The sequence below is a fragment of the Notamacropus eugenii genome, chromosome 6 (assembly GCF_028372415.1).
Source record: "Notamacropus eugenii isolate mMacEug1 chromosome 6, mMacEug1.pri_v2, whole genome shotgun sequence".
NCBI lineage: Eukaryota > Metazoa > Chordata > Mammalia > Diprotodontia > Macropodidae > Notamacropus > Notamacropus eugenii.
Genome location: NC_092877.1, coordinates 301903526 through 301924661, shown reverse-complemented (window position 1 = coordinate 301924661; position 21136 = coordinate 301903526). Strand labels below are relative to the sequence as shown.

The 21136-nt window shown below is 38.2% G+C and overlaps 1 protein-coding gene and 1 long non-coding RNA gene across 14 annotated transcripts in view; one reads left to right on the top strand and one right to left on the bottom strand.

Moving 5' to 3' along the window:
• Nucleotides 1–21136, bottom strand: part of PARD3B (par-3 family cell polarity regulator beta) — a 1282024-nt gene that overhangs the window by 455030 nt on the left and 805858 nt on the right. For all 13 annotated transcript variants that reach the window (XM_072620099.1, XM_072620101.1, XM_072620095.1 and 10 more), the window contains one exon: nt 17654–17769. In XM_072620099.1, coding sequence (XP_072476200.1) covers nt 17654–17769 — 116 coding nt within the window. The remainder of the gene's footprint in view (nt 1–17653; nt 17770–21136) is intronic.
• LOC140511109 (uncharacterized) lies at nt 15680–20096 on the top strand. The gene is made up of 3 exons (XR_011969435.1): nt 15680–16208; nt 19065–19206; nt 19665–20096. It is a non-coding gene; the product is annotated as an uncharacterized lncRNA (long non-coding RNA).

Genomic DNA, 21136 nt, shown 5'->3' with positions numbered 1-21136 from the left:
CAATTTCTTCTTCCGCTTAAATAACTTCATCTTCCATAAATGAATTTTATTAACTTTTTAGAACAGCAGGGTCCCTTTACAGCTTTACAGAATGAGATGAACATTGGAGAGTTGGATGTAGTTCATTGGAGAGAGAATATCCACATCCGTGAATATAGGAATGTCAATGGACCTCATGCATAGGATGGATTTCCATCAGATATATGCTCATTTTACAGTTTTTCTTTACTCTCTACAAACTGATGCTATCTGTCTAATATTTTTTATACACTGATACAAGTTTAATCTTCTGAAAGCCACCCACACCAAGTTACTTCCCTGTTCAAGATATATCCTGGTATCTCACTGATGATAGGTTCAAGTTCAAATTTCTTAGCCTGGTATTCAAGTGATTTTACTATATAGTCCCAGTCTGTCTTTTTCAAACACAATTCAGTGCATCATGGTAACAAAATCCTTCACTGTAATCTAGTTTGCCTATCTTGATCGTCTCCACCACTGACCTTTGGTTTGTATCATGTCACTTGCCTAGAATGCTTTCTCTTGTCATCTTTATTTATCCAAAGTCAACCAACACTTCAAGGATTACCTCAAGGCTCAGCTTCTCTATAAAGTGTCCTTTTATGAATCCACCTCATAAGGATTTCTTCCTTTGGAGCTCCAATAATTAATTTCTGTTTGCCATTTATCTAGTAATATTCTCTATTGCTGAATTTGTCATGAGTATATACTTTATCCAACCAGATTAGAAACTCTTTGAATTGAGGGATTATGCTATATATCATGAATTCTTGGAAGCTCCCAGGACAATGAGATATAAAAATAGCTGTTTTTATATATTTCTTTATTGAACACCTTGATGAATTAGTATGAAGAGCACTGACATTTATAGTTCTTTAATGCGTATAAAGTGCCTTCTTCCCAACCCTATGAGACAGATAGTAGGAGTTACCAGTATTCCTCTTTCATAGATAAAGGAACAGAGTCTGAAAAATCAAAAACTTTGCCGATTGTATTCTTTTAGTATTCAAATGATGAGTTCAGTTACTTTCAGGGAGATTACCCAATTTGAGAAAATCCTTTTGAAAAGAAAGACTCCTTTTGTTATGCAAATAATCATCCACTAATCCATCTGTTGTAAATTCAGACTTCCAGTCTTCTTAAAGTGGGACATGCATGAATTTGGAACCCCCCCTCTTTTTTTTTTTTCCAAAAAGCTTACTTCAAAGATCTGAAATTTCATAACTTTGGGTACTCCCTCTACCGACACAGATAGCAACCTCTTTGTTACTCATTAGATTTTCTTCCAGAATGGTTGTGGTGCCATCCATCTGACAACCTGGCAATGAACCTTTCTGAGTAAGACCAGATTATTCCCAGGATGTTTTACGTAGAAGTCTATCACCTGAATCCTTTGTACTTGAAGGTTTTCCAAGTAGAGGACCAATCCTTATCTTTGACTTCACTGGCAGTGAGAGTTTGGGGTCAAGTCCACGTCACAATTATGCATCAGAATAAGAGTTAAGTGGACAATCAAGGAATCCAAAGATTAAAAAAGATTCCAATCTAAACAGTAAAACAACACATGGGCGTTTTATTAATTAACTAATTCATTCATTCATTCGAGCATATATTGAGTACTTATGTATAAGGTACTATCTTTCACTTGCTTTCTGAAGCATCTTGGGAAAGGATATAAAAAACTTCCATCACAATGTTTTATACAAAGACATCTGTGAATGTCAGTCAATTAAAAAAAAATCTAGAGTAAGAAGTATCAGCATGTCTATTTGATTGCTGGAATAAGGAGATCTCTTCACTGGGTAACTATTTCAAAAAGAGGGCATTGTAAGGTGAGGACAATACTGAGCCTAAAAGAAATGAGAACATTATCCCTCTCTATAACAGTTTCCATTTCAGCATGAGATTGTCAATGAAAAATTTTACTATTCTGGGCAAAACTATTACTCCAAGAATGAGTATTTTTGAAAATATTTTTACAAATTAAAGATGATGCTGCCAATATTCTTGTGACAGACTATAGGGTAAAAATATTCACACACTGAGTCAGTTCCAAGACGTCCTGCTTACAGCTAGTTCAAATTCTCACTTTACAATAACTAAAAATGAATTCAAAACTTCTTTAGAGAAATGCAAATTACTTTCATTCTTAAATGGAATATTTTCTTATCTTAAAAGGAAATAACCCTATATGGAAGACAAGAAAGGAAAGCTTTACTTTCTTCCTTTCTTCTACGGCTTATTCAGGAACATATATAAATCATTCAATATATGGCCACAATACACTGGCAAAAGGACTGCATCAACTAATTTTAACTTTCATTAATGATGAGCTGAGTTTGTAGCTGAACAGAAGGAGGTGAGTGGGTTGGATCACCACCATCAATGACAGCTAGCAATTTCCCTGTTGCAAAACCCTATTTCTTTAACATTAATATTCTCTCAGGGATGCTATGTGGCTGCAAATCATGGAATGCTATGATCTCAGAAGAATCAAAATTATAAGTAATACATGATAGGGTAATGGAAAAATACATGGTGGGTGAAAGCAGGCTATTACCAACAATGACTTGCCTGTGAGAAATGGAAGAGGCATCGTCAAGGACATGTATTACTGGAAAACAAGGTAGGCTGTTCATATAGCAAAGAATTAGAGAAGATGGATAACCTCAGTATTACACTGGCACCTTTTAGATGTTACAAGAAATTGCATTTGGGTGATACTCCATAAAAAAAGTTTATAGAAGGAATAGCAGAACATCAAATTAGAAGGAAACTTGGCTACCATCTGTTCCAACCCCTACCTCAACAACTGGTTATATCCAGTCTTTGCTTGGAGCCCTCTAATGAGAAGGTACTCATCACATCTTAAAGCAATTCATTCCATTCTTGGATTGCTTTAATTCTTATCTTTTCCTCTACATTAAATCTAAATTGAAGCCTCAGTAATGCACACCACCTTGTATAAACAAGTTCTGCCCTTTTTGGACCAAGTAGAATTAGTCTAGTCCATATTCCACAATGAGATCCTCTCAGATACCTGAATATGGGTATCAGGCCTTCTTTTTCCTTTCTCCTCCTACTCTTCTATTCTCTGTGCTGAGCTTCACACTAGTCTCTTTAATTGATCTTCACATACTGTACTTTTGAAAGCCTTTAGCACCCTGATTTCCCTCTTTTTGATGCTCTAAAGCTTGCATTGTATTCCCCAAAAATGTAGCACTTAGAACTGAACATAATGTTCCAGACATGGTTTAATAATGCCACTGTAAAGTGTGACTTTATCATCTCCCTAGTAATGAATACTATATGTCTCTTAAGAGCTGTGTCATTTCTGTGCAGACTCCCAGAGCTATAGAGACTCAAACATATTTAAGCATTTACAAAATAAATACAAGGTGATATGGGGGAAAAGTTGTTGTTGTTGTTCAGTTGTATCTGACTTTTCATGACCCCATTTGGGATTTTCTCAGCAAAGATACTGGGTTGGTTTGCAATTTCCTTCTCCAGCTCATTTTGCAGATGAACAAGGCCAACAGGGTTAAGTAACTTGCCCAGGGTCACACAGTTAGTAAGTGTCTGAAGCCAGATTTGAACTCAGGAAGATAAATCTTCTTGATTTCAGGCCTGGCACTCTATCCACTGTGTCACCCCCCCAGGGAAAAGAAACTAACAGAAAAAGCTTTATGTAGGAAATGGTGCTTGAACTAAGCTTTCTAGGGAAATTAGGAATTCTAAGGAGCATGGGTAAGGAGGGATTGTATAAGGAACAACTAATAAGCTCATGAGTGCTACTCTGGACATGTTGAGTGTTAAATGCCCATGGGAGATCTGGTTCCACAGCTCTAGTAGACTAGGAGCCATCTTTATGGAGATGATAATCAAATCCAGCAAGATGATCAGCCTTCAACTTACAATGTCCTTCACATACCTACCTACCACTTTAGTTCAGGCCCTTATCTTCTCTTACCTAGACTATTATTATCTTCTACTAATTTGCCTCCTTTGACTTAAATCTTTCCCCCTTCTAATCCATACTCTGGTTTCTAGAGGTCAATAGAGGTCTTACCATATCCTTCCTCTACTCAATAAACTCCAGTGGCTTCCTCTTTAGAATTAAATATAAGTTCCTTTTTTTGAAATCCATAATCTGGCTTCAACCTACTTTTCTTTACTAATTATTACCCTTCATACACTCTGTATTTCAACCAAACCAACCTTCCAGCTGTTCCTTTTATGACACATCATGCCCATATGCATGCTCTTGCACAGATAGTTCCCCACAATGGGGATCCCCCCTCATTACTTTTGTCTCTCAGAATCTCTAGTATTCCATGAAGCTCAGTGCAAGCATGGTCATCTACAAGAAGGCTTTTCTGATCTCTCTAGCTAACAGCCCCTTCCCACCTCCCACTTACCCCCATTCCCTGGTATCAACTTTGGACATATTGTAATATGCACATGTTGAGCTTCTTGATAGAATGTAAACTCCCCAAAGACAGGGGCTATTTTAGTTTTGTCTGTGTATTCCCAATGTCCATTATAGTGCTTGGCATAGAGAAAGCATTTAATAAATACTTGTGGATTGATTGATTAATTAATATAGCCTGATTGCATTAGCATTTTTGGCTACAATCCGTGTTGAGTCATATTTAGATTTCAATCCACTAAAAAGCCCCAGACCTTTTTAGATAAAATGCTATGTAGCCATATCTACCCCATCTTATGCCTGTATGAGACTTTTCATTTATTTCTGCTAAATTTAATCTTGTTAGAGTTGGCCCAATGTTCTACCTTGTCAAGATCTCCTTGAATACTGACTTGGTCATCAAATTTGTAACTTGCCTTTGTTGTGTCATTTGCAAATTTCATAAGCATACTGTATATGACTTAATCCAAGTCATTGATAAAGACGTGTAATGGTGCAGGATTAAAGAGTGACGCCACTAGAAAGCTTTTTTCCAAGGTGACAAGAAACCATGAATTATGATTCTCCACAAATGGCTACCCATTTATTTCCAAATCTATCTAACTATACTATTATTTAGCCCACACCTCTTTTCTACAAAGAAGACATGACAGGCTTTGCCAAGTTTTGTGGAAATCTAGGTAAACTGTTTAAGGCATGCCCCTGATTTACCATTCTAGTGATGCTTAAAAAAAAAAAAAGGAAATGGGGCTAGTTTGACAGCCATGGTGGCTGGTTCTTTGTGATATCTTTAATAACACACTGTAATACAGTCAAGTTTTTAGGCCTATAAGATGGCAAATCCTATTTTCTTCTTTTTTTTGAAAATCAGGAAATTTTCCCTCTCTGCCCTTCCAATGGACCACTTTTAAGAAGTTATCTCAAGTGATTTGCATCATTCAACCCAAATGTCCCAGAAGAAGACTCGAAATGGAAGGATAAATGGAAAGAGGAGAGGAATGGCCCTTCAAAACACAAGACTCAAAGAAAGAAGCTAAAAAGAAAATTCCCCGTTCAGGTATTAGGGGAACGTAGAGGACAAACACAACTGGCTCACCGTAAGCTGGCTGACACAGGAATTCAGAAGTTGTTCAAGATGTTTGAGAAGGGAACACTCCCACAACTCCTTGAAAAGACTCTGTGAAGTAGACGGGTACCAGATAATAATATATGATTATAATAATGATGACGATGGTGATGATGGTACCAGTTACATAGTATTTTGAAGTTTGAAAAGTGTAGGATATATATTATATTATTTGGTCTTCACAACAGCCCTAAGAGGTAGGAAAAGGTTCCAAAAGGCTGGTGGCATGCTGCAATGCTGTGATCTGAGATGCCAGCTATAAATGCTGAGCACCACCTGCTCCTGGAGGATGGCTAAAATGCAAAGAAGTGTAAAACAGGGATGTTCCTGGCTCTGCCAGGAACAATGACAGGATGAGGTTGGGGAATTGAGCAACTACCAGAAGCTGAAGAGGGCTGTAGAGGAACACCAGTGGAGAACGAAATAATGCCAATAAAGAAGAGCAAACGAAAGAGGGATGGTGATGAAAAAAGAAGAAAGCAAACGATGAGACGCCTTGCAGGGGAGAACTGAATCAAAGATCGAACACTGGGTCCTCAGTCAGAAACGTATTATACTTCTCCATGACCACACAGGTCTCTGGGAGATTGTGGTCTATTGAGCTCATATGCAAGACCTTTCTGTGTCCTTAATTGCATAAATAAAACCATTTTTTAAAAAGGTGTCCTAGAAGTCTTAGTTCAGATTAAGCTTTAATAGCTGTAATAAAGCTGTTCTGAAATGCTATAGTCCCAAATATAGTAACAGTGGATCTGTTGATTGCCCTTAGGGGAATTTCAGATAATGAGACTCCTAGGTTCCACCTTGGTGGGAATGAAGTCAGAGACAATGAGAAACCTCCAAAGTGTTCCCTAGGCCCTTCAGATTGAGGAGATCTTCCATTATACAGACTTACACAAAGATTTCTCAATTTTATAGCTCTTACATTTACTTCACTATTTATCTTTTGTGGAGTCTATCATGTCAGAATCTGAATTTTCCTGAAGCGTGTATAGTACAAGATTGACACACAGCTCCCCAAAGTAATGGATATTTTTCCTTCATCCAAATACAAACTTATAGAAAACCAGTATAAAATCTTTAAGAGTCTTCCTCAAGAACCTGGCAACAAAATGTGAAAATGTTCCTGAATTGATCTGATGGAATGAGAATGTCTTGGATCTTGCAGGAAGGTGTCTTGAGATTAAGCCACATATCTGGGGACCTTTAAAAAGCATGAGTGGCAAGTGCATGGCACCTAGTAGGCACTTAATGTTTACTGTCAGAATGAAGCTAGACATTTGTCTAGTGAGTCAGTAGTAAGAAGAGTAAAAAAAGAACCAGCTACAGAGGAAGAATTTACTTTTTAAGTTCATTCTTGACCTCTTTCCTTGCGTCTCTTGAAGAGGGCAGCAAGTAGGGGTAGGGAGAGGATAGGATTTCTTTCTTCTGCCAAAAAATGGCATGTGGCTATAGGAGACATCTATTTGCACACAGCCTGAGAGGGATATCCAGGGATATGGATAGGTTTTCTGAACACCAGTCCGAGGAGCTGGGGTAGAAGACTGTGCTCAGTATCAATGGGACCCTGAGGGATCAGATATAGAGAGGTTTCCCACAGACTCTAGAGTAACAATTCCGGTTATTCCTCAAAGAGTGTGGTAGTCCTCTGGGCAGGAATTTCATTTCAGTCATAAGCCAGAGGAAGGGGAAACTGAGGCCTCTAAGCATCTAGTAACAACTAATGGAACAGCATCTGGCAAGGATTGCCAGATCAACGTTAGTAGGAATAATGCAGGGACAAAGGAAGACTTGTAGCCATGCAGCTTTGGATCCTTGAAGTGTCCCTACTTGCACATGGATTGGCCTCATATATTTCCCACATGTGTGCCTTTCTAGGGCAGCATAGGGGAAGAGTGAATAGAGCTCTGGGCCTAGAGTTAGGAATATCAGAGTTCAAAAGTGGCCTCAAGTCACTTATCCCTGTTTGCCTCAGTTTCCTCATCCGTAAAAGGAGTTGGAGAAGGCAATGGAAACCACTCTAGTAGCTTTGCCAAGAAAATGCCAAATGGAGCCAATGAAGATTGGATATAACTAAAATGACTGAACAACAAACAAAAATCAAGAATTTGGGTGACTGACTCAGTTACACAGGCAGAATGTATCAGAAGCAGGACCTGATGTCAGTTCCTCTATGCCACAATGCCTCTCCATTTGTTGAAAATGTAAAAAAAAAATAAAATGAAATAAAATAAAATCCCTAATTCTAAGAAACAAATAGGATGGGACAGGGACAGATTTTATTTGCTGCCATATTTTCTTATGACTTACTTATTATGGTGTAAGTCTGGGGGGGGTAACACCTTGAATTCAAGGGCACATTTTATTTTTCCCTTTGTCTATTACATCCCTCAGGGTTTGTGCTACAGCTCTCAGTCAAGTGAAGAACTTCTATCTATGAAGTTATAACTCAGCACTAAAGTCAATTTTCTATCCAATAGTCCCCTTCTCCAATAAATAGCCAGCAGGGCTAAAGATGAAATCAGATTCTTCTCATGTGTGTTCCCCTTGGAGGATGTGGCAAACAAGCCAGTAAAATGGAAAGCAGAAACTCTGGGGAAAAAAAAAGGCAACCCCACCCCAAACCAAAAAACTCTATCTATCCTACCCTTGATTCACAAACTCAAAGAGTTATTCCAATTAGCCCTTGGAAAATTTATTTGCATTAACCTGCTGCTTCTAATACAAAAGATCATGTTTTTCCTTATTTCTTCATAAGTTATTCCAGTTTAGATAATTCAATAGTGCAAAATCAAGTTTTATACCTTGAATGCTTCCTTCAATGAATTTTGGTAATTCAATAATATGACTAGTAAGTCATTTATTGTCATTATAGATGCTGCTTTTATGTTCTAAAAAACCAAAACAAACCTAACCACTTTTTTGGGGGGGAGCTGGACTTGTGATTTCATTGATATAGGAAACTTAGTAGAAGGAAAATGCCTCTAATACTCCATGGACTCTTCATGCTACATGCAAAGTAAACTGCTTTGTCTTCTTTCCTGATTCTTCCTTCTTTCTCCCTGTTTTTTTAATTTGGGTATACTGTCCCCTGTGGAACACAGACTGAGGTCCTCAGCTTTTCTTTGTCTACACCTCACTCTTGTGAAGTCAACTACTCATTCAATGTTGAGCCATACTATTATCTCTGATCTTCAACCTCCTCTCTTAATCTCTTACTTTTTAGCATACAGAAATAAATCCCTAGATCTTCAAAGCCACAAGGGTGAATTAAAACCCATGTGCTACAAACTACAGTAAGATTGTGACCGAAAATAACGTGGTGCCATCGGAAATATATTCAAGTGATATTACAAAGTAAGGGCACCAACTATCTACATGGAAAAATGTTTAGGCATTAAGTATTATAATTTTGAAAAATAATATCAATGTGGTATTTTGTCAACATTAGTGTTAAATTCAGGTTTCTATCAGTGGTCTTTTGTGGTTGTTGAGTCATTTTCAGTTGGTTTCTAGTTTTTGTGACCCCTTTTGGGGTTTTCTTGGCAAAGATATTAGAATGGTTCACCATTTTCCTTTCTAGATCATTTTACAGATAAGGAAGCAAGGTAACCAGGGTTAAGTGACTTGCCCAGGGTCACACAGCTAATAAGTGTCTGAGTTCAGATTTCAACTCAGGATATCATTACTTGGATATCTCTCTATTCCTGTAATAGGGCCACTACTGATCCTCTCCCCCCCATGAGGAATCCAGGTTCTTTACACTTGGCAAATGTCCCTAGACTAGGCAAGTCACCAAAAACTGCCCTGCTGGGCAGATGCATTTCCATATGTAGATATAGACCACTTCTATTCAAACTAAATGCTGAAACATCCTTGTTAAATATTCTTTCTAGGCTACAGACAAAATAAACCTCCTTTTGGTAAAAGCTGAATGACTTACTAATGCCTCATTTCATTCTAATATCAAACCACAAGGCACAAAGTCATCTAACATTGATATGAACTGCATAACATAGAGGAAAAAGCATTGGACTTGGGATCCAAAGATCTTAGGTCACATTGGGACTTGTCACTTAGCAATATCACCCTCAGCCAGTCATTTAAGGCATCTCAGCCGCATTTTCCACAGGGAATATTAAAACCAGTACTACCTATCTCAGAGGGTTTTGAGAAGCTCAAAAATTACATATGTATAATGTAATATATGTAACATATAATAATACACATTTTATACATACATACACACATACATACATAAGTACACTTATGTATGTATGTGTGTATATATGATATATGTCTTTGTGAAACTTAAAATGCTTAAATGCAATAGGGTACTGATTTGAGTTAGTCCCACCCCTAACAACTACTAATACTGAATGGGCCTCAAATCAGAAATTGTCTTTATTACTGTTGCCACTTGTCATATGTTCCTAACAATATGCTTATCCCAGAGAAACGTTTTGAGACTGAGCAAATATACTTATCAAAAAACAAACAAAAAAAAAACCCCTTTAAAATAAATCAGCTAAACATATTAAGCAGCAGATTAGGGGGAGGGAACCATGATATAGGGAAAAATTCATTGTATTGAGAAACCAGAGTCTCCACTCTGTCACTGTGTTAAAATTTGTCACAATCTGGGCCCATGTTCATTTTCCTCCAATGCATGGAGGTTGGATCATTATAAGGTCCTGACAGTTTTCATTGTCCATGAGATAATCCTTTGGAGCAAGATGCACAGATCTGACCGTGCCATTCCAACATTTAAAAACTTTTAGTGACTCCCTATTTTTATAGCAATAAAACATTTAAAATTTTTATTATTGAAAACCACTCTTAGCTTGCAGGTCATATGAAAACAGGTGACAGATTGGATTTGCTCTGAGGGCTATAGTTTGCCAAACCTTGGATTATAAAATAAAATATAAACTTGTCAGTTTTGCACTGAATGTCTTCAAATATTTGGCTTCAACTTATCTTTCTAGTAGCCTTTCCTTCTAGTCTTCCTCAGGGACTTCATGTTCCAGCCAAATTGGAACTCCTAGTTCTTTCCTGGTTTTGTCCCACAGCCATGCGTTCAGGCAGCCTCTAGCCCATATCGGAAATACCTTCCTTCTAAATCTCCACCTCTCAAAAATCTTCTCTTCCTCCACAGCTTTATTCTCTCCTCTCAAGGGATAGTTATGAGGAAAGCATTTGGCAAACCTCAGAAAGCCTTACAAATAAGAATTTGTGTTGTGATCACAGTGATTCATGCTTAGATATGCACATTTCCATAGGAAGGCTTAGGTTCTTGACATATGGCTCTAGGGTCCCACCTGTTTCATTAGATTTTCCTTTGATCAAGTTACACTTTTGCATCACCACTTCCTAGTCATCTATCTAAACCCAGAATGTGACAGTGATCCAGAGATTGTATTTATCTACTCCTGTTAAATAGTCAAGTCCACTTTTTCATTACTCATTGGTGGTCTTGTGTGTTGGCATATAAACGCATATGTAATGATAAGTGTTTTTCTAGGTCCTCTTATTTATTATTATTATTTTTTTTTGAGAATGACTGTATTTCTAGAGTTGTTTTTGTTTCTGTCACAGCTAATACTATGAGTGTGTGTTTAAGTTCTGGCTCAGCAGTACAGAGGAGAAGAATACTTGCTAAGTCGTAGGCTGCTGAATTCTTCTAATCTGTTCCTTTGACTTCAGGCAGCGCCCATAACTTGCCTATTTCAGATGAGCAGAAGTCTGTCCCTGTTTCTAACGTCGCAGTTATACAGAATGCTAACAATCTTAATTGTCAGGAAGCTTCCCAGAATTTAACTTAAACCCATCACCCTTCCATAAAACTTGTTTCCTCTTGTTTGGTACTCAGTGGAGATGGAGCACAGCTGGACAGTGCTCTCTGGGACAACTTTCAGAGAATGTTATGGAAAGGCTTTCTCTTAGCTCCATCTTATCTTTAGTCAAGAATTCCAGCCCTGAAATGGGAGGGAGGAATTCACTTTGAAAAGGGAAAGAAATTTCTCAAAAGAAATATAATGTGCATACCAAAGTCTTAAACTAAACATTTAAAGGGGTAGTAGATAAGTCAAGGAAGTGGGCCAAAGGATTTAAATCCTGTCCCCTGAAAAATTCAGATTAATTCTCAAATAGTATTACAAGGCCATAAATACAACAAGCCTGGAAATTAAAGATTTTTATGCTTCATCAAAAAGTCTTTGAATTTAACTTGCTGGCATTCTGCCAACAGGGGCAGATCTTTGGGGGAAAGCCCCTATGCCAAGACCAAAGAGACAGCTGTGTTATGTAACTCCTGAGAGCTTCCAAATCAACACCCACACAGGTCTAATTAGAAACAAATTAAAGTGATCTAGCCTGAATATAGCAAGGCTGTTACTTGAATAAACATAGCAAGGTCCATAATAAAGGGAATAGGATTTCTAGAGAACTGAGCAGTCAACACTGCTAAACGCCTAGCCTGTCAAATGAACGTTAGTGCAAACCCCTTGATATCAAGGGTGAAAAGGCTACCAGAAGTTATTTCAGAATACACTTTGTACACATCATCCCACTCATTACGGGGTTGATATTAATGAAGCTGTATGACAACTAAGCGAGAGTATCTGCTAGCCACTGAGAGATGCTATAAATGTGTTTGGCAAAAGTCGAAGTGCCCTGTGAAGTCAGTTATTATTATCACTGTGGATAATGGAAAACTTTCAAACTGAATAAAACTAGAATAAGATTATTTTTATGAGATTTTATAAAGAGAGGAGCAGCAGTGTCAAACTAAAACACAAATAGGAGTCACTAACCATGCATAAGGATGCCTATGTCAATAGACTGACTTGGAAAACCACAATTTAACATTAACTATGTTCTATAATATATTTATTTATTTTGTTCAGTATCTCCCAATTACAATTCAATCGGTTCTCAGCACTGGGAGGGTTGCAGCCTCCACAGACCCTGTGTTGGACACCTCTGGTGTGGAGTCCAGGGCGCTGGGATTTGTAGTCAGTAAGACCTGGGTTGCTATGTGACCTCAGGCAAAACCCGCACTACCCTAGGGGCTTTAGGTATGATCCATTAAATCTGACTGTGATTTGTGTTGGTGAAAGGAATTCCACAGTGCTAATGAAATCCCAGACACTTCACAAATCACAAATTTATCTATGGTTTAGAAGCCTAGCTCAGGCAGCAGTAGCCCCACGGGCCTCTGAGTCACACTTCCTTGGGTTCAAGTCCTTCCCATGGCACATTCCAACTGTTGTACAGGGCAAGCCATTTTAATCTTCTGATGTCCTAGGAAACTCTTGAAGACTTTTAATTTGCAGAACTGTTTCTGATCTGCATTGGTGGAAAAAATTTTATCATACAATAAAATACACAGATCCAGACCAAAAAAATAAAAACAAACAAACAAAAATAAAACAAAGAAAAATCCAAACTAAATCACAGACTAGCACAGAGAGGGTTATCTATCTATAAAATTATCTTTATAGAAAAGGTTATCTATCTATAAAATTATCAAAAGGGCCCTTACTGTGCCCAGAGAATCATTCAAGGCTATTCAAAACTAATTTGTGACACCCACTTAAAGAGCGCTTGGTCAAGCAAAATTAAGGTCTTGATTGTGTGTTTGTCTGTTTTTGAAGAAGACTATGACATCAGAGAAATGATGACCTGACTTGCCCTTGACTTTGTTTTGAGTGAGGGAGGGCTGTGCAAGGTCATCAGCCTCACTTTGTCCTCCTGAGCCATCTGGATCAATAGAGCTACTTGGTTATGTCTTTAAACCCAAATCTCTCTGACTGACCAATCCTGACCAATCTTGGGTCCCAGCCCAAGTCTTACTTACTCATTGTTTGGGTTTTGATGGCTCAGAATGAGTGTAAATAGCAAGGTCTTGATTAAGCTGCTGGTTCAAGAAATAATATAAAACCAATGGAAGGTACTTTCAGGAACATTCAGGCTTTGCAAATATATCCATATCTTTATATATACCCACTGTCTCTGTCTGTCTCCTCATTTTGTGTGCATATATATATATATATATATATACACACACACACATATATATACATATATAGATATGTTTGTATAAACACAAACACACAGATATGCACTGTATAAAACATAGCATAACAAATGGAAGATTTTTGGCTGACCACCTGAAAACTATCATTACAATGCTCCTACAAGGGATATTTTCAATCTTTAAAGAAAAGAACTTCCGTTAAAATGAGGACTATTCAGAGATATCAATCAGTTTAAATAAATACATAATTTAATGAATAAATACATTATCATTATTATTTTATTGTTTTACATTGTGAATGGAAAGTTAAAAGAGGTCATTGCCAAGAAATGAAAAAGCCGTATCTACACAAGTACTTTGTTGTGCTCCCTCTGGGTCAATAAACATTATTATTATCTATTAAGGGTCTAGCATATGTCATGCACTAAGCTATGGAGCTATGAAGAGCAAAAGCACAAGATAAACTCCTATCTTCCAGGGACTTCAATTTTATGGAATTGGAGTGGATCACTCCCCTTAGAGAGAGGAAAACCAAGTGTAAGAACAATGAGGTTAGGAGAGTCACTCGAGTCACCTAAAATACGGAGCTATCTGCCTATCTTGCCAAAAGCTTCCTAGATCAGACCATGAGTCCTGGAAGATTGCTATGTTGTGTCTGGGTTAAAAAATAAAATATTTAGAATATGTTATGAACTACTCATGTTGTCTGGTGTACCTTATCCAATGCTTTTAGCTTGGCACTTGTATCCTAAGGAAAATGGATTATGATCCATACGATTTTTTAAAATAGAAAAAGGACTACAACTATTAGTAATTTTCTCCTGTGATGGCACCTCTAAAGTGAAGCGGGCAATTAACTGCTAGTTAACCTAAGAACTATTTCATCCCACAGGAGAGAATCTTCAAAAGCAATCTGAACACAGATGGCTGGGTTGGAGGTTGGAGGACATGACACAGAATCCCAGCTTTTACTGGTTGTGTGACCTTGGAGAAGATCTCTCTGGACTCCTGTTACCTCAACTGTAAAATGAGAGAGTTGGACCAGATGACATCTAAGGTACCTTCCAGCACTAAATTTCTATGTAAACAGCAATACTAAAAATTGAAGAAGCTTAGTTAGTTGGGAATATTCTTTTGTTTCATTTTTGGTAACTGAATATCTAGCCTTGTTTTCTCCTGGGGTTCTATTTTTACTTTATAAAAGATTCCACTGATTTTCTTCTGATCCCAAGATTTTTGGAGAGCTACATCAGTCCCTTTCTCCCCTTAGATTCTCGAAATGTTATTAGAATTTTCCACTAGCAATTAATAATTGTCACTACCCATTCACCTTCCTCAAGTGGAGAATGAAAGAATGAAGGACAAATTCGCAAGGCATTTTGTAAGTCTGACATATTCTTTACTGTTTATAGAAATGACCTAATGGAAAGTGACAAAAGACCTTCTTTACACCCTTTATTAGCTGAAGGCCTTTGGCCTTGCAAATGTTTTTCTGTGATCACTGCTATGATCTAAGGTATTTTCCTACTGTGTTTCTCCACCAGAGCCTATGACTATGCATGATTATAGTGAAGATATCCAGTGATCAAGTTAAATTATAGAAAATAGAATCAATTTCTCTGGTTTCATCATGATTGGACATTTGTTTGAACAAGTGTAAATGGGGCAATAGAGAAGCTCTATTTATTAAGCCATCAGATGCATCAGATACAATTTTGGTTATTCACTTTTCTCCTTGTTACTAAAGAAACATGCAATATACCTTAAGAAATTAGAATCTTTGCAGTACCATGCCTTCTAGCATTCCAAATGCAATTAACATTTCATTCAGAATTCATTTTAAATTTGCATACTTCTTTAATAACTTTCCTATAAAGAGCTCAACAGAATGCTCCCCAAAAGACTACTGCAGTATGCCTGGATGTCATCTTTTTAAGACGGTGACTTGGCCAGAAGTCCTTGAATCTTAGACGTAAACCTCTCAGCTGCCCACATCAGCTCCCCCACAGCTACGATCATTTAGAGGGCATGCTTCCATGAGCTAGAAGTCTCAGAACATTCAGGATTCAATATGGTAGAGGCAAGCCTCTACCAAGGACTCTTTCAGAAGTTATCAATCTCCCAAGAAGAGCAAGAATTGCCAAACCCCACAAGACTCAGTCAGTGAGCACCCAACTTGGGGAGAACCCACAGGCGGTGTGAAGACAGAATAAGAGGAGTTCACTGACCTAGAAGGAAACCTCATGTTGGGAGTAGCACCAGAAAGAAACTGATTTAGGGAATGAAGTTTCAGCTCTAGGCTAAGGTCCAAGGACTTTAGGCAAGACATCTGTCTCAGGAATAGAAGACAAAAGAGGCCACTTAATCATCAAAGGCAGAATTAGCTGTTAGAATGCAGCTAGGGAATTTGCTTCAGGCAGATCAATCAGGAATTGAGAGGGCAGGTCACAGGTGAGGAGAGAATGAATTCACAGGGGTTAGAGCCCTGAGAGCTATAGGAAAAGAGGAAGAAAAACCTAAGGCCCAGAGTCTATGGTGGAAAGAGCTTCTGAGGCCACATGGGAAAGAATCTCTCTTTTCACTGAACCAAGGTATGCTTGTAGGGGGAACTTGGGGGCATATGTTCATCAAGTTTAGAGTCAGGGAGGCACCAGAGCCTTAGCCCTTGAAGCTAGATTGAATTGAGAATGTCTAAAAGAGGTTTACATGCCCCAGGCTCTAGGCACTACATCAGGGATTGAAGTTAGCAAGGCAGATTTTGGGAGACAGACCCCCAACAACCCGACTAAAGGAATCAGTCAATTAAATAAGAACTAAGGTAACATCAAGGGCAAAATCTGCCAGAAGGAGCAAATTAAGAAGGAAGAGAGATCTAAGGAGACACCTGATTTCCCAGAATTGGCACAGAGGAGCAGAATTTATTTCTAACACTATTGTGAAGTTATAAACCATACCCCTTGGCATTTAGCTTCCCACCATGTGGACTAGGAAAGAAAAACCAAGAAGGGTTGTGTGTTATTTTTGGCAACTGGGGCAAGAGATAAAAAATGGTGACTTCCTTTCTTGGAATCTCAGCTATATCATAGGAAACCCAGTAAATAGAGAATCGTTAGCACCAAAGGGCGGGGGGGGGGGGGGGGGGGGGGGGGGGGCCAGGGGGGGGAATGATTGCTCAGCTATTAAGGTTTACTAATAAAAGAAAACAGTGACATCTCATGGGCTGGCAAGATGCCTAAATAGGTGATGGGAAGAAAACAGCAGAAAAGAAAATTATGAAGATTTGATACTGGAAGGGATTACAGAATGATACCTTTAGAAGTTATAGAAGGACCCGTAGAGGCCATGTAGTTTAACTTTTTCATTTTTCAGATGAGGCCCACAAGGTTAGATAACATACATGCCTCAGTAGCATATGAACTGAAATCACTGGAGTCCAGAGCTCGGGTTCTTTCATTTGTATTCCCTCCCAGGATAACAACCTCTTATTTCAAGAATTTTAAAAGATCTACTACATGAAATTTAATACCTACACAGACACAAGTGAAATCATCTTATCTTTCTTCTAAGCTAAGACATTAGGTGTGGTATAATTTAATGAGTACACTGAACTTACTGATTAGGAAACCTGGACTTGTTATCTAGCTATATGACTTTGGGAAAGTCATTTTCACTCTGGCATTTAATCTCTTTATACAGTATGTCAAATGAAAAGTTGGGACTAGATGATCTAAAATTCTTTTCTGGATCTAACATTCAGAATCTAGGTTATTCTCTCTAAAAAAAAAAAAAGGCAGAGGATGACACTATAATGTACTTGATAAAAATTAAGCATTTGCCCCTCCTCTCCATTTTAAGGGCAGTTCCAGTTAGATGGTAGAATGAGAGCAGAAAATGTAGATGATCATCACACCTTCCTCTGGTTCTCAGTAGATCTTGCTCTCTAAGGTATGTGTTTAAGAAACAAAAGCAGAGAATTCAAGAAGATAGATGCGCTAAGGCTAAAAGTTGACCCAAGTGTCACCCCACCCTCTCTTACCAAGGTCCATGCTCTTTGAGGCTTTCAGATGAATTGATTCAGGCTGCTTGGCTGGTGTCAGGGATCTGAAGTTGATTTGCTGACCAGTACAATATACTGCTGAATCCACTACTGAGCTGTGGAAGGAAGCCATACAAAATATTTAGATATTGGCTAAAAACCTCAAGAAATAAGTAGGAGCAAATCCTCTCATCACTGACCACACATTTAAAGTCAATCACTAAATCTGCAGCATCTATGACATTTGCATGCCTTCTATCACATGGTACACATTTAAATAGAAATATTCACTGCCTGTTATCTGTTTTTACTCTTTGTTGCTTTTTGTAAAGTATAATTTTTCTGTATTATACATAATACCAAGGGGGAGAGGCAACTCTCCTCCAATTTATCTCCAAGAAGAGGCCCTGCCTCAAAGGTCTTCCAGTCCTGCCAAGCATCGCAATATGAAAGGAGGCTCCCAGATAGATTGTTCTTCTTGGGGGCCATGTGAGAGTTTCAGCACAAGTCAAAATTCCATCCCTTTCGATCAATGTCATCTGCTATGTGGCTGATGACTGCACAAGATTTTTGTTTTGTTTTGATTTTACTTTTTTAAAGTACCATATTTAAGTGTATTTCAGACAGACAGACAGACACACACACACACACACACACACACACACCCCTCAAGCCCCAACCATCCATGTTTGTGCAGAGTTCAGCAAGTATTCTAAAGGAGGTTGGGGGGGACGGGCAAAAAGAAACCCATATGAGGATGCTGACACAAAATAGATCAAATACCCATTTCTAGAATTTATAGCACATTTCAAAGTATTTTATTCCTGATGAATATTTCATCTACTTCCCTTTGGGAGAGGAAGACAGATAGTTTAAGAAAATTAATGAAGAAAAATTCTTCCTACCCTATATAGAACAAAAGATATTTGCCAAAATTCTACCACTAAGTATTCTAAAAACTAATCACTTCATTAAATTTTGATCAATTTTAAAAACATTTATTAAGCACCTACTGTGTACCAAGAACTGTTCTAGGCACTGGGGATATAAAGATGGAAACAAAACACTCCCCTCACAAAGTTTAGAGTCTACTATGGGGAACAACACATGCATAAAAGAGATACAAATAATATACCAAGTAAACATAGGGCAGTAATTTGGGTGAATGGGTGGGGGGCTAGAAGCTATCCAGGAGGAATGGTCTCATGGAGGCGGTGGAAGGATGCTTGACAGTGAAGCTGAGGAGGGAGTGCTCCAGGATGGAATGCTTTTGCAGAGGTGTAGGGACGGGAGATGGACTAACACTTGGGGCAGTGTGGCTAGACTACATATATGAAAAATGTTTAATAAGTTAGGAAGCATAAACTGGAAGCTTTAAATACTAAAGGGAAAAGTTTCTATTTTATCTTAGAGGCCACAGGCAGCTATTAGAGATTCTTGATCAGACAGAACTGAAATGATCAGATCTGTGCTTTGGGAATATCACTTTGGCATGGATGAAACTGAGAAGAGAGAGACTGGAAGAAGACAGGTGATGTCCAAGTAAAACCATGGTGAGTAAGAATTGGTTTTTTGGAGGTAGTCTGGATTAGGTGACTTGTCCAGGGTCACACAGCTAGTACACATCTGAGCCTGGATTGGAAGCCAGGTTCTCTAGGACTAGTGTTCTGTTCTGTTCTGTTCTGACTACTGTGCACCACCTAGCTGCCCTGGTAGAAACTGTTAAGGAATGAGTGATTCTGTGCTTCTGACTTTTTTGGACTAGATACAGTGGGAAAAGCAGTTGGACTGGGAGTCAGAGGGCATGGCTTTGGGATCTGGTGTGATCATTTACTATCTTTTTTGACCTCAGGCAAGTAATAGTCTCTTTAAACTTACTCATCTTTAAGATGAAGCTAATAATGCTTTTTGGGGGGATGAAGTAGGGGGAGAAGTACTTTGTAAACCTTAAAGCACTACATAGCTATGAATTTGTATTAATTATTTTTTTTTTTACATTCTTAAAATGCAGGAACTGCCTTTTAACTGCTTGGAATGGAAACTTCCTAAAAGCACATTCTAGCTCGTTGGACTTCTTAATAAGAATGTCCTGAACACCATTTAACTTTTTCATGATGATTCAAGGTCATTATTATAAACATCAGTCACTGCCTATAAACCATGATGTCATCAGTCATTAAGGAGCTCAGACTTTTTTTCTTGATAAATTATTGCTTTTTAATGGTTTTCTTGTTATGTACCAGTTAGCTGTCATCTCTTCTTATTGTCAATATCCTTTTTGTATTATTCTTTCTCCTCTGCTGATTTACTGCTTTTCATTCACTGCAGGGTGGGAGAGGGGATAATTAAACTTGTTAGGATCACAGGGAAAGTAAGAATAATTATGTCCTGAGCAGGGATTTGAGAGGCTAGCCCGTGAATAAAATCCATGAGCTTTGGCGTATGGACTTTGTGACATCTATTCCTGAGGATTTCAATTTTGGGGGGCTTGCTCTAAGTTCTTGGCTGTGTCTCAAATAGCTAAACTAAAAGTAAGAATTGAGAATGGGTGTGACAGTGTCAGACTTGATTGATAATGCCACATTTTTGCAACTTTAGGCCCTAACTAGGTACCATACACCAAGGATGAAACTCTAAATTTGTCCAGCGTTTAGATTCTTTTACTCAATTACTGAACAAGTATTAACTGAGCAACTATTGCCCATGACTGTGCAAGGTGCTGTCTTTGAAGATGTAGAAAAACAAAGTCTTCAGCCTCGTAGAGTTTAGACTCTGATAAGAAGAATTTTTAAAAATAACAGCAGGGCCATCATCAAGTTCACAGAATTCAGAACGGCATCTTTGATAACAAATTGACAGCTTTCTTTGGGAGAAACTGATGGCTTTAGGCAGCTAGGAATACAGTGCTACACTTAAGTTCAAATCTGGTCTCAGACACTTACCAGCTGTATGACCTAGGTAAATCACTTAACCTCTCTTTGCAGAACACCTATCTCCCAGGGTTATTTTAAGGATAAAATGAGATATTTTGTGAAGTGACATCTTAAAGTGTTACAAGAATGCTAGCTATCATAAAGATTATTTTTAGAATTTGCCCCAAGTATATTTATTTTCTGTATCATTTTCTCACTGTCAATTTCTCTACATCAAACACAGGCATTTGAGATCAAGTTATTAGCCTCCTGGCCCCCCAGACCCCCTTCTCCCCGCCCCCAATCACGGTAGGAATGTTTCTTTTAAAACTTTTCTTTAGTATCTTCTAAATATTTGAGTGTCTCAGTCATAAGTTTTGTCACCATGATGTCCTGGATGGGCTTATAGGGGTTAGTCTTCCTTTTTTTCCTCAAAGACAAAATTGTGGTTGGATTTCCTGGGGGAGAGAGTCCAGCAGTTGATGAATATCATCTCCTTGAACATCTAGCTATAACTGGCTACCTGTCTTCACAATTTAGGCTATGACAGTATCTACTTGGTTCTTAAATT